Source organism: Parambassis ranga, chromosome 5, assembly GCF_900634625.1.
Source record: "Parambassis ranga chromosome 5, fParRan2.1, whole genome shotgun sequence".
Lineage (NCBI taxonomy): Eukaryota > Metazoa > Chordata > Actinopteri > Ambassidae > Parambassis > Parambassis ranga.
The window spans coordinates 9,446,204-9,459,877 of NC_041026.1; the positions used below are offsets into that span (position 1 = coordinate 9,446,204).

General features: G+C 41.0%; 1 protein-coding gene across 7 annotated transcripts in view; it reads left to right on the forward strand.

Annotated features, from left to right (window-relative positions):
* Positions 1-13,674, forward strand: part of nav1b (neuron navigator 1b) — a 60,050-nt gene that overhangs the window by 28,911 nt on the left and 17,465 nt on the right. For 6 of the 7 annotated variants that reach the window (XM_028405733.1, XM_028405737.1, XM_028405734.1 and 3 more), the window contains exon 5: positions 2,283-2,636. In XM_028405733.1, the coding sequence (XP_028261534.1) occupies positions 2,283-2,636 (354 nt within the window). Of the gene's footprint in view, positions 1-2,282; positions 2,637-12,734; positions 12,876-13,674 lie in introns of those variants that run through there. The other variant, XM_028405739.1, reaches the window with a different exon arrangement.

Genomic DNA, 13,674 nt, shown 5'->3' on the forward strand with positions numbered 1-13,674 from the left:
ATGACACCTAAGACCAGTGCATAGTTTCTTCATGAAATCATGTAAAAGATTTAGGTGAACAAACTAGCAGCTGGATCGATACATAACACAGTCGTGTGAACAGTTGTGTTGTGGCTGCTTGGAGAGTTGCCACCTGGTGCACATCTGGCTTCCATCCTTCTTAAATGGCCCATCGCTGTTACATGGTCATGACTTCATTTTAGGAATCTCTGTATTTGGCTCATAAGCCAAAGGCCTCAAATGTAACAGCAAGCTGAAATGAGAACAAGTCTTTATTCATGTCCTGCGTATCTTTTGCTGTTGCTTACATAGCTTTAAACATCATTTAAACAGAGAATTCATATTAAAGCTGCAGTGTGCGGCCCATAAATCCCTTTGTTTTCCAGTAGAGTTTATTTTCTGGTAAACTAGTGATGTAGTTAGTGAGGCAGTATTTGTTACAGCATCTAGGATTATGAGAGGGTGTGTGTGATGGAAAAACTTTAGTATTGGCAAAAAGTCTCTGATGCTCTGCAGGATGTTCAGATTTGAGGATTAGAGTCTGAAAACAGAAAGCAGTCCATGTCACTATAGGTTTTGAGAGTTTGTGTTACAAAAGAAATGTCTTGAGATTTCAATCCACCAGTAAAATTGGGCCAAAATGAGATGTACTTTTCAATCAAAAGAGAATTAAGGCATCATCTACCATACCTCTGGTGAACCGTGTAAGCCAGGTAGCCGGTGTTGTTTATCATTTTGGAATAATCAGGATTTTTTTTTATGTCTCACAGTTTACTCAAAAACATCAGCAAATTAAAATGTTATTTGGGCTCATTATATTGCCTTATTAGCCAAACATAACAATGTGTTGTGTTTCATTGTTTCCCTGTTAATACATTGTCACACAATCTGCAAACATCACCTGATGAGTGTAAGCACAAGTCGTGAGAACACAAGACCACCTTTGGCATCTATGAGCCTTTTAGCATTTTAGCAGGCTAACCAGAGGCAGTGGTGGAAAGTAACTAAGTATTTGTACTTTGTTACTGTACTTAAAATGTGGACTGGGGCATGAAATTGGTATTGGCTCTGCTCCACCCTATGGTCCATTCTGGGTTGGCTTAGCTCTCATCCCACGCACAGCCCAGATGTCACACTATATTCTGTGATTCATCTGAGCTGTCATGTGATTGTGCAATATTCTCACTTCCAGAGGAGAAGTTTTAATATACTAATGTCATATTCTACGGGTCTGTCGTGGTGAAGAAGGAGCTGAGCCGAAAGGCGAAGCTCTTGATTTAACGGTCAGTCTACGTTCCAACCCTCACCTATGGTCGTGAGCTTTGGGTAATGACCGAAAGAATGAGATTGCGAATGAGAAGAATGAGATGGGCGCTACCTTAGAGATAGGGTGAGGAGCTTGGTCACCCGAGAGGAGCCGGCCCTGGATAAGCGGTTGAAGATGGATGGATGGATATCTACCTGCTTAGAATCAATAGTTGCAAAGTTGCTTCTGTCACACAGAGACTGAAAAGTGAAATTTTCTGCTATTTTAAAGGGACAAAGACATAGAAGAATAAGATTCAGTCAGTGAGTGATTGGCTGACCTGTCAGCATCATCTGTCAGCTGACTCTTATCCATAATCTTCTAATGTGTGAAACCTTGTGATAGTCATCATTGAAAAAAAAATAGAAGAAAGATTTTGTCCAGATTAAATTTGGCCACTCATTGACAAATCAAAACATAGTCGGCCTTCATACTGATGAATTAACCATGAACAATGGATAAAAATACTCTCAGAGTTGAAGGCACTGCAATATTTATTTGGGTGACTTGGTACATGGAGTTATGTAATCGGCAGACACAGAAGGCGCTCCCAGCCATTTGGAGGTTGTTTTTAACCATGGCCCACTTACAGAAGAGAATGGGAAAAACTTCAGCATACAACATACTGACAGGAGGGGTACTGATACATGTAGGAGCATTTTACCCTTGGATGTGGTGGTAAGAAAGCAAAACGTGTATGTGAATATACTGCTGGGAGAGATGGAGACTGTCCTGTTAGACAGAGATATCAGGACATGCTTCTTTTTGTCAGACTTCAGGCTTTAGTCCCTGGAGAGGACACAGCTTCTGTATCTGGGTCAACAGCGACTCTGTGGGTTTCTTTGAAGGACTTCTGACAGAGAAAGTAAAATGTTTTACTCGGTGCTCTGGTTCCATCCTGAATCCTTGATCCGTGAATTTCTGTGTCATTGTGGATAACACTGTCCACTAATTGTCCCTGTGTGTCTCTCTCTAGCTGTCTGGAAAGCAGCACTATGGGCTACGACAGTGATGAAACCAATGCTCGCAGCATATCCAGCCTGTCCAACCGCTCATCACCTCTCTCCTGGCGCCACGGACAGTCCAGCCCCCGTCTCCAAGCCGGCGATGCCCCGTCCTCCACAGGTGGTGGATACCAAGACAGTAAGGCTCAGTACACGGCCCATACGATGCCAGCTCGCTGCTCCAGCCGCCTTAGCAGCACGTCCCGCATTGAGCTCATCGAAAGCCTGGATGTTGACGACACCGACCTGAAATCCGGTTACCTGAGTGACAGCGACCTTCTAGGAAAGAGCCTGCCGGATGATGACGATGACAACCTGGCTAATGGGTAAGAGAGTTTCAAGATAAGGATTTGAAACTGTTGTTACCATGACAACAGGAGCCAATCAGTGGACGCAGACGGCTGCATGCTGACTCGTCCTCCATCTTGTGACTTTAAAAAGGTCACTTAGGAATTGTTGTCAAATTTCATTTTGCTCAAAGTGTGCGGCAGAGGAGCAACATTGCTTCAGGCTGTGATTAATCTTCAATTCCAATCACTGAGTGCATTTTTACATAAAAACAAAAACTTTCAGAAAGGAAGTTTGTAATACTCATATCATGGATCATTGGATTTATGCAGGCCTGTTGTTTCCGGGTCTTTATGACATTGTCAGAGGCTGTTTTTGCTGACATTTTTTTACTAAAGGGAGAAGCTGCAGTTTGGTGATAAACACTCACCTCTAAGAGGTGTATAAATCTTATGACGCTTATGTCAGCAAGTGCAGATGCAACAAACTGTGCTAGACTCCTTAGAATTTTAGATTTTTCTCTTTTGCTCGTCTTCCCTCCTCTTCCTCTTTGCCATCACCCCCGGTGCCTTCACCTCATGTCCTTTTCTCTATGTCTTTATTTAATTACCTCTCACAAGTTGACTGCTGATAGACAGTGATAGTCGCAGAGAGCGAGAGAAAGAATCCAGGACAGTTCTGCAGTGTACTGTAGCAGCTTTATCACTGTTGCACATGCAGTGGGATTTAAGCTTAGCTTTCTGGAACGCTCACTAGGCCCTGCATGCCAGGTCACGTTCTTACTACATGCATTAAGGAGAAGAAATGAGAAGAGAAGAGACACATTTTAGACGAGTAGAAATTAGGGCAAAGGAGAAAAACGTGTTAAAAAAACAGAGCCAAGTGAAGTGAGAGTCAGTCCAAGATGGGGCCTAAAATGGTGCATTTGTGCAACAAGCTCCATGTTTAAAAGGTTCAGCTTTTTGGGAGAACAGAGGTGAAAAAGATCAGACAGCAGAGGCCTGATAAGGTCAGGATTAAACAGGGATTATGTCAAATGGGTCCATTCCTCACAGAAACATCCATGCAGTCAAAATCCAGTTAAATCTGCCCTGTATTCTGTCTCTGTGCATCAGCTGTGCTGAATTTATGTGAGAGGTGAGCGTGAGGACTCGCCTCTGCTTTTCAACACTACAGGCCCCCAAAGATGGTAATCATTTTACATAACAGCCTTTAAAAAATGCCTCATCATGCTCTGCATTCTGGGCCACCACAGTCAGCAGTCACCAAACACGCTCTCAAGGTGACTGTGTGAGTCACCCTGATGGGTACAAGGGGCCCCTGCAGAACAATATTTATACCAAGAGGGTTATGAGTGTGTTTACATACAGCCATGCTGTAGAAATGTCTTTTCTCATGTGTTATTTTGAGGGTAATAACAGGCTATTGTGGCTGCCAAGCCACACCAAAATATGGAAATATTGTGTGCTATTGTGTGCACGCTTATATTTGGCAAGCATTGCAATGTTAAAACCACTTTAATTTGTTGGCTTTGCCATTTGTCCGAGTTTGCATTATGTCAGTGGAAAATATATTTGATTCTCCTGCAGGAATGCTAAGACGCTGCTGCTCTACAGGGAGAATTAGTTCAGCCTCATAAACAACCTTTGGTGTTGATAACCAGCTAATCCGGGTTTGGAAGAACATTTTCTTCTAACAGTATTCTCTTTCAAAGTCTGTGTTACATTTGCATTTCCTACTACATCTCCTGTCACACACTTACAGTTGAGCTCGTTGAGAACCATCAGCTGCCTGCTTTTGAAAATAGATCAGGCCCCCTTGTGCGTAACCATGGAAACCAGCTGAAAATCGACTGTAAGGAGAGAGAGAGGCGATTTCTGCTCCCTCTTAGTGAAGCCCTATTTTTACATTGAAAAAAAAATACATTTGATTGGTCTGGATTTTAATTATAACTCAGAATGGTGCAGCGAGTCTTTGTAAAAATAATTTATAGTGTTTGTGTTGATGATGTGCAACCATTAAAATGATCAGGAACAGATAAATCATCCGTTACTTGAAACTGTCTGGGAAAAAAATGGCTCTGCAGCACATTGCTGATTGCCTGATGGATATTGATTAATCCACACCAGACAGACATGAAATGTGTAGACTGACACTAATCACTGCTACTGTTTGTCCTCCTCATCAATAACGAGCATCTCAGTCTTCTGATCAATGGAACACAGCCGAATGTTTATTTGTTTGTTCTATTATCTTAGCCGCTCATAAACCGTGGACTTTTCAGTCTGTATTGTAATAATGGATGAAGTTTCTCTGATGCCACCAGGTTTCTGAAGGGGCATTATGTATGTCTGTAAAAGGCTCTGACTGTCGCCATGTTGGCAGCGTCTCAGTCCATCTTAAACTGCAAATACAGGCAAAGAGGTGGAGCTGAGGCAGGCAGGCATTAATGGCAGAAGGTGACTGTGCTGTAAGTCAGCAGCTGGCTGTCACTCAAAGCGGTCACACCCTAAATTATACATAATTCTGTGGGGGTAGTCTATGGGGATTGATTCATTTGTGGAGACACCCCCTAGAGGCTGCCAGGTGAACTGCAATTCTGCATTGTCAATTGTGTCAATTACAGCACCCTATATTCAACAGTTACTAAAAGGTTCTTGCTCCTGGTGTTGAATAGTCGATCAGTCAACTTGATAGTTTTTACTGTTGCTTGGTGATGTTATGTTGCACTATTTTAACGAGGATGAATGTTAGAAAGTGGTGCTTGTGAAGTAAGCCACTCGAATAGCTTAGCCTCTCATCTGGTGTTGGTGATAAAATAATGAGACCGTGTCACACACATAGTCATATTAGAAATATACATAGGCTACTTGTCATTTTGCCATCAGTAGACACTGCGTCTGCTTGGATGTTTGCACATATTAGGAGGCTGTTGCCTGTGAGTGACTGTGTTTCAGGTCAGCAGTGATGGAGCTTCTTACTCAGCTTTGACCACAGCAAGAATCATAAATGTTTCCTGTGGTTACATTCTTCACACCATATTGGCAAAGTTGAACCATCACTCATATGATATCATCCTATTGCAAGCCATATTTTAAGAGGTTGGTTTATGAGCACAGCTGTAATCACATTATATCGCTGGTGCATGGTTAGTTTTTCCATATCTGGCGTTTAGATTGTGACTACTATTCAGCAGTCATTGATGTTTTGCAGGCACTTAGCTGTTGTGTATGTATAAGCACACTGGTTCAGGTTAGCTTTATTCATGTTTATTACAGATGTTCAATAGAAAAATGACTTGTTTTTTCCAATATGTCATTTAATGATGGGATGCATGCACGCTTAATGTTTGTAACAGAACAAGTGAATATCACAAGAGGCCGGTCTGATTATTATATATGACAGATTTATGTACTATCTTGGCAGATTAACCAGTTCAAAGTCTGAAATTGGAAGATCTCACCTAAAATAAGGGCAAGTATCTTCTCACCATTTGGTTTGCCTCCAGAGTCTTTGGCTCACCGAGGAGGGAAGCAGCACTGCAATAAAGAGCTGTTGATGTCTCGTTGGAAGCTGTTGTCCTGCAGCATTATTGGATTTTTCCACACAATGTTTTTATGACTCTTTCTTTTACAACCTAAAGCACTAGAAAATGTGAGATACTGAGAGAACTTGAATTAATACCTTTTGTCACTTGTCACGAACTGATTTTTTTTTTTTTTTGTTAGCCAGCAGAACTTTCATCGATGTTATACGACTTCATCAAGTGAATGCATGTTGACAGGCTCACTCCTCCAGCAGACATAGCACATCGTTAGCATTTATTTGGAATCATGTTTCTATCGACCTGATGGATTTCAGTCTGTCTGGCACTTTGTGCTGCACAGGTACAGTCAGTGCATAAAAGCTTTTTCCTGGAAGTAGGTACTAAACCAAAACTGAGAGCTGAGACTTCTCTACAAAGTTGATTTGTAGCTTTACAGCAAGTACCGTGGGATAATATAGTTATATATATATAATTATCCATATGGCACCATTGTTGGAACAATAGGAGTTATACTATAGATAGATAGATAGATAGTGTTGTCCCCTTTTGTTAGTGTTTATGGGCATTTCCTGCAAACTGGGATGTTAACTACCTGGGGTCTGTTTGTCTTTTTGTGTCTAGTGGTAACCAGAATTATGGCATCATTCCTATTGTAGGAGCAAAAACAGGGGTAAAGGAGCAGCAATAATAAAGCTGCTGGATTATTTACTTAGTATGATCATATATGTAATATTAAAATATTATGATCCTTTATTTGTTCAAGTAGTTATCAATACCAGAATATTGCAATAAATGTGTCGGAATTTGAAAATAATAGTATCTATTATATTACATACCACATGCCATTTATATAGACAAACACAAAGCACAGTATCAGTATAGCTTCACAGAAAAGCAGTTAGAACAAAAGGAATGTATGGTCTGTTGTGTATTCTGTAAGGTAGCGGGGGGGGGCATCTTGTGAAAACCTTGGGGGGTCTGGTCTGTACCAGCTTCTGTTTCTATATAGCAGCAGACGGCAATGCAGAGCAGAGAAAGGGGGCTGGTTCAGCAGCATCACACCTCTGATCATGCGGCAACATGGCTCGGGATGTGCTGCCATGGCAACCGTCTTCCACTGACCCAGTGATGGTTTGCCTTGTGTGTCAGTGTGATAGCTGCTGAACAAGTGTATGTGTGGAGGATGTGTGTGTGTTTGTGTGTGCGCATCAGTTCGTATGTCATGGAGAGGGGGAGAAAAATGGAGAGACCAAAAAAAAGGCTGATTGAAAGATGGCATGGGAACAGTTTTGATTATTAGGGCCTGATCATCGCTGCTTGCAGCTTTAATATTGTTTTATAATTGGCAGGAGACAGCTCTCTGTTTATGTAGCTGCTGCCTGTGTTTCCTTTTTGTGTGGTTTTGCCAGGACAGTGATACAAACTGCTATGTTCCAATATCTTTATAGTGTCCAAATATTTACCCTACCACACAAACACTGTGCTGAATGCATGTCTTTGCAATGTTTGCCTACATATATATATATATATATATATATATATATATATATATATATATATATATATATATATATATATATATATATATATAATGGATAAGCCCTTGGCTTTGCTTCTCTGGCAATGTCATTTCCATGGCAACCATAAAAAAGCTTTGCCCATGTGAGGTATTCATATAGGCACCGTTGAAGACTTGGCATGCACCTTATGGAGGCACCGGTAGATTTCTGAACACTGGACCACTTTACAGCCTCGTGGAAACTATGTGTATCGACAAACACATTCTATAAGGCACAAAGGGTTTGCTGCAGTCATCTGATCCTGGATCTCTGCCCCCTGGCAGTCTGCATTCAATTTCCCCCCTTCCTGCCTGAGTTGGACCTTGCTGCACAGTCACTGTGAGTGCTTCCCTGACTGTTTAAGTGTCACATATTTTCTGACCTGCTTAATCTGTACAAAAAAATGGGTCCCTGCCATCTGGTCCTCTGTAGGGGCTGCTGGTCACTTCTTTTTGGGATACGGCTCAGTAAGAAGGGATGAGGTTTTCTTCAGTCCGACGCAGGCTGTCATTTTGAAAGATGTTTTTGAATCTGAGCTTATTTGTAATGGCATTTGTTTCTGAATTATTGACAGACGGGCATTAATGAAAAACACAATCTCCATTATGCTGTGCGTCACTGCAAACCAGAGCGCACACACACACACAAACAGTCAGCAGCTCAAACACATCTGGGGTCAATATGGAGCTCTCTTCCCCCCAAAAAGGGTCAGTAAAACACAGACTTATAACGGCTCCCCCAACACCAAACATGCCTCCACCTTCACTGGCGTCCTCAACCATGTGAATAATGAACCATTACAGCTGCACCCCAGGGGTGTATGAATCATCCCTGTATCATGTCTGTGTGTGGTCATCTGGGTGTGCAGTTTGGATTCCAAACACTCAGCCCCAGGTGGAAAATGTCATTTGCCTACAGTTTTTTTTCATAATATTATTCTTAAAAATGAGAATCACATGGCAGCTGACAATCTGTGTTTCTACCATCACTGTGTCCCTGCTTGATTCATACATGCTATGGTAAAACAAAACGACAACAATGCAGATTTCCTGTTTGTAAATGTGGCACCACGTGAGTCTCAGGAAGAGAGTGTGTCTGCTGTACTGTGGGCTGCATCTGGGGAAGGAGGAGGGTAAAGTTTCCTATCTGAGGTTGATGGAGACTCTACATTAATTTTCCAGTCCAATAATCAGACGACGAGTCCATTTTCAGGGGCTCTGCTGAGATGGGGCGGCCACTGATGCATCTCAGACCCATTTATTTCACTGCCATGCGATGGAGCCTGCCCAATCCTGTTTGCCTAGTTATGCTCAAGCTCAATACAGATCAAAATTAGGCCCCAGGAACATCAGAGGTGCATGACTTTTTCATCTGTAGACTCTGTCTGAATGAATGCTGTGCAAACAGATGTAAATGGTTGGACACAAAGGCAGTGTATCAGCTGAATGCACACAACAGAGGAGCGCCTGCTCTCCTTCTGCATCGAAGGGTTCAAAGTCCACGTCCTGCTCTTTCTAAATGCCAAGTGGTGCCTCATTTTAATCCACAGTTAGAGAGTATGTTTGCTGAAGTCTTGCCAAAGCAGACTTAGGTTAAGTTTATTGTGCCCCCTGCTGGAAATCTGAGGTAATTGCATCACATAGAAACAGGCTGCATGTCACAGGCACATGTTTATCACCCTTCATAATTAATTTTTTAAGGCTAGATGTTGTCTAAGAGACATACCGCATGCTCCTCTGACCTTCCTGTTTCAACATGTCAGGACTGCCACAGCCTCACGCAACTTATCACACAGCATCACAAGCTCTTTTGTCTGAATGGGAGCAAACCTCTGCAGAAGGATGTGAGTCCTTCCTCTGTTCCTGTGCTAGTATTGGAATGTAATGTTTAAGTTTTTTATTTTTTACTGTTGTGTAGTGCTTTTATGCAGTTTATTTACCTTTATTTGTTTCTCATTATTAACTAGAAAAGCCAAATTTCTCCAAAATGGAGGTCCTTTTTTAAGACGGTGAGAATCATTTTTAAATAACTACTCTGGAACTGAGTTGAATGACACAGTGATGTCTAATTTGTTTATAAAAATGAACCCTTTTGACATTTCTTTCCTCCTGCCACTGCCTCAAACACTCTACCTTGACCAGCTGAGCAGTGATGCACAGTGCATACACAGTACAAAAAAATCTCTTTCAATACCAAAATAACATGATTAACTTTCATTAAAAGAGAACAATAATGAGCTTTTCAGATGTCATAAGTTGGACATTCCTTGTGTTGACATATCTTTGACATCTAATTAGTGTGCAGCTGTGATTTAATTAACTACTAAACTGGTTGCCATGCAGCGTGCACTGATTATTTGTAATTGATAAAATGTCAGACTCTGTGTCTAATTTTCATTTTTGTAGATCCACATTGATAGATCTTTATAACAGTAAAGGTCAGATCTAGAAAATGGTTCCTCTGTAAAAAAAAAAAAAAACACGGTGACTTCTCACAGCTGGCTTGAATCTCTGTAAACACCCTAAATCCAAGTGGTGGCAGCGATGGCCTCCCCCCTAAGCAAACATACAGAGGATGTTTCTGCCACAAGCCATTTGGTTATCTGTGCAGGGCAGCTGTTACTATACAGTACAAACACAACTTCAGTGATTTGTTTGCTTGTTTAGCAGCACTGTGGCCTGCCTGAGATAAACAGGACATGTGAGCATCATCGTGCACCTTTTTTTGGGGGTGAGTGTAAACAATTTAGATCACTCGCCAGACACCAGCTTTCCTGTTTTGGTATTAAAAAAAATGAATATTTTAAAGTAAGCAGGTATTTCATAAAGATATTTTGTGTTTGTGAGCAGACAGAGGAGCTCAGGAGGACGAGAAAAGCTGGAGGCAGACACAACAAGCTTTTATCAAACAAGCATATCATTCTGTGAAAGATATTCTGAGGAATGCCTTTGTGTCTGGACTGGAGCCACGCTCATTTAAAGTTCCAGTTGAGATACTTTGTGTTTTTATCCTAAAATGTCAACCGATGTGGGGAAAAAAGAGAGAACCTGAAAACTCTAATACACCGTCAGCTCTGTCACATACACTCCTCACTCCTCACTCATAGCTTCTTGAATGTACCGGTAAATGATTTCAGCTACAGACACAGACGAAGGTGGTTTTGACAGGGTGTGGGACCTTCCTGGCCCAAAGAGCTTTTACCTCCTGCTGAGGTTTACAGAGCTGAGATGTGGTGAGATCATCACCGTGAGACTGTTCCACTGCTAATGAGAGAGGGAGAAAGGCTTTCCAAGGCTGCTCATGCCTCAGTGGAGGTCCTCGTGTCATCTGTGGGTTTGTGGGTTTGTGCTCGTGCTTGCAGTGATTCAGGCCTTATACCTTAGACTGAGTTTTTCCAGCTCGGACCCAAGAAGGTAATGAATTAAGATGGAGCATGTTTTGTTTTTAAGGGCTTAATTTAAAAGGAGGTCCAGGAAGGTCCATTGATATATATCTGGGTAGATCTGTTTAAAATCCTACTTAGTGTCAGTGGCCAAAAAAAAATTACACCAACAATCACTGCCACTGTTTACTCTGTGAAAATGAGTCGGAGCTTCATACAAACAGTACCATTCAGCATTTTTGTACACTATAAGGAAAAAGAGGACTCCTAGTAGGGCAGCCTTGGAATACTGCCCCATAAATTAGATTATGAGTAATTATGGCCCTCAGTATAATCACAATCATATACCTATCACTGTCTAATACAAATTTGCACACTAGTGGTATAGGCCCCAGTTACAAAGTTCTGTATCTCAAGATTTATGTTTTAATATAACATTATAGGTTATATGCAGCAGTACAATTTATTGCAGTATTGAATTATTGCATCTTAGCTTATTTTCTTCTGGTATGGGGGTAGGCCAGATAGCTTATTATATTGGCTTGATACACATGCTGGCCACTTTTATTAAAAAAGGCTATATGGTTAGTCTGGTTTGAGGCAGAATAAATCAAAATACATCTATTTATTGTTGAATTACCTGTTTTTACTGTCAACCTTTACAGACACAAGCATAAACTCTATTCACAAGTCCCATACTTTTGCACACTGTAACATGGCTGATGGGCCAACAGCATAAAAGACTTCTAGGGAACATGTTTTCCGTTTAGAAACAAACAGAAATTTCCAAGGTAAATCATACTGGTACTGGTCAAACTGGTACTGGTTCCTGCTTACTGGCCAAAGTTGAACTAAAAGGTTTTATCTATAACTTAATGGCACCTGTGTTTATAAAATGTGGCTCCTTAAAAACATAAACAGGCTCTTGAAAAACATTAACATAAACCTTAAACACAGTTGTCTAAATATATAAGTAAAGCCTCAAATCATTACAAAGAAAGACTTTGGCCTGAGTTTTGAATTTTTAAATAAAGTTTTATTGATTGCGCAGCAGAACCCGGAAGTATGATTTTACTAAATCTGAATCGCATTTTGAATTGTTGGTTGAAAAAAAGAGCGGTGCGTATTCAACTTGCTGTATCTTTTGTAGAAAATAATATGTAAAAAATTATTAAAATCCATAAAAGAATATATTATTTTCTGTTTTGTACAGGTTCGCATAGGTTAAGTGCTGTTATTGTTCATGGCTAGGCTAATTACGAAACAAAGCTAGCATACATTTTTTTTGCTAAGCTGATTTTAATTTCAGTGAAAAACAGATGACATGTTCACAGTAGATCGTGTTTTTTAAAGAATAATTAGCATAGTAAGAGTTAATACGTCAACTGAAGAAAAAAAACACTAAACATTACTCCCCAGCGCAGTATCAGCGGTTGCCGTGGTTACCGCTTAGCTCCACTCAACCTTTCCGTCATCACCTGGAGGAAGATGAGGGTCAGTCATCCTCCTTTTTTTTGGGAGGGGGTGTTGCCTGAGTGCTGAGAGGAGAGGAGAGGAGAGGCAGGCTGCCTTTTTTTTGTTCCACTCGTTCCACTCGCTGAATGGAAGGAGCGGGGGTCTCAGCCTTCGGTGGTGGATATGACTGTGGATCTCTCACGGATGATTACAAGAAGTCGTGCAGATTCTAAAAGCTGTAAAAGTCACAAATGAGCGGCCGTGTTTTAATCGGGAAAGTGCCTCCGCTGCAGTCGGCGACAGGAGCCAGAAGGACATTAGTATTTAAGCCAAGGTAATTTAATGAGACTGTTTTATGAGGATTTACTGTTGTTGAAGTTGTGGGTTTTGTTTCAGATGCTCCAGTGGCTTTCTAATGTGGTCAAAAATGACATTATACCTAATTTAATTTCTAGCCTATAAAATGATTCTTTATTCATTGAAGTGTATTTCATGTGTGAATCATTGTGATGTGAAGTTGAATATAGCTTCATATGTTGACAGTGACTTGGCAGCGAAATATGTAACATCTGTGAAAACACGTTTTATCCTTGGAGGACATTGCGGTGCTGCTACCACAGCTATCTGTATAATGAAGGATGTCTTTGCCACTCATTCAGCTGTAGTCATGCAGTCCTAGGGGCTGCAGTTTCACTCTTTCATGCAGAAAATAGACACACTGCATTCTCTTTGTATGTGCAGTTCAACCTACATTTAAAGATTTTTGTAGTTAAAATGCAGATTCGTTTTTGCATGCTTGTTTTTTGTGCTTTTGCTGCAACCTTCTTTTGCTGCAGGTCTTGCCACTGTGCCAACCAGCACTTGTATGTATGTATGCGGGTACATTTTTTAGTGATGCTTTTTGAATCACTTCCAAGTTTGGACAGTGATTGTTATGACCCCACCCTTTTTCTTTTTTTTTTTTAATTAAACAAACATAACATTTTCAGAGCAATGCAGCTGGTGGACACACAAATCAGAAAGGCGTTGGAGTTGTGCCACAGAAAACAAAAAGTTAATTGCCACCCTATGTATGAAGTATGCACCACACTCCCACCCTCTTTCTCCCTTACTTACTCTCCTTGTCTGGGTTT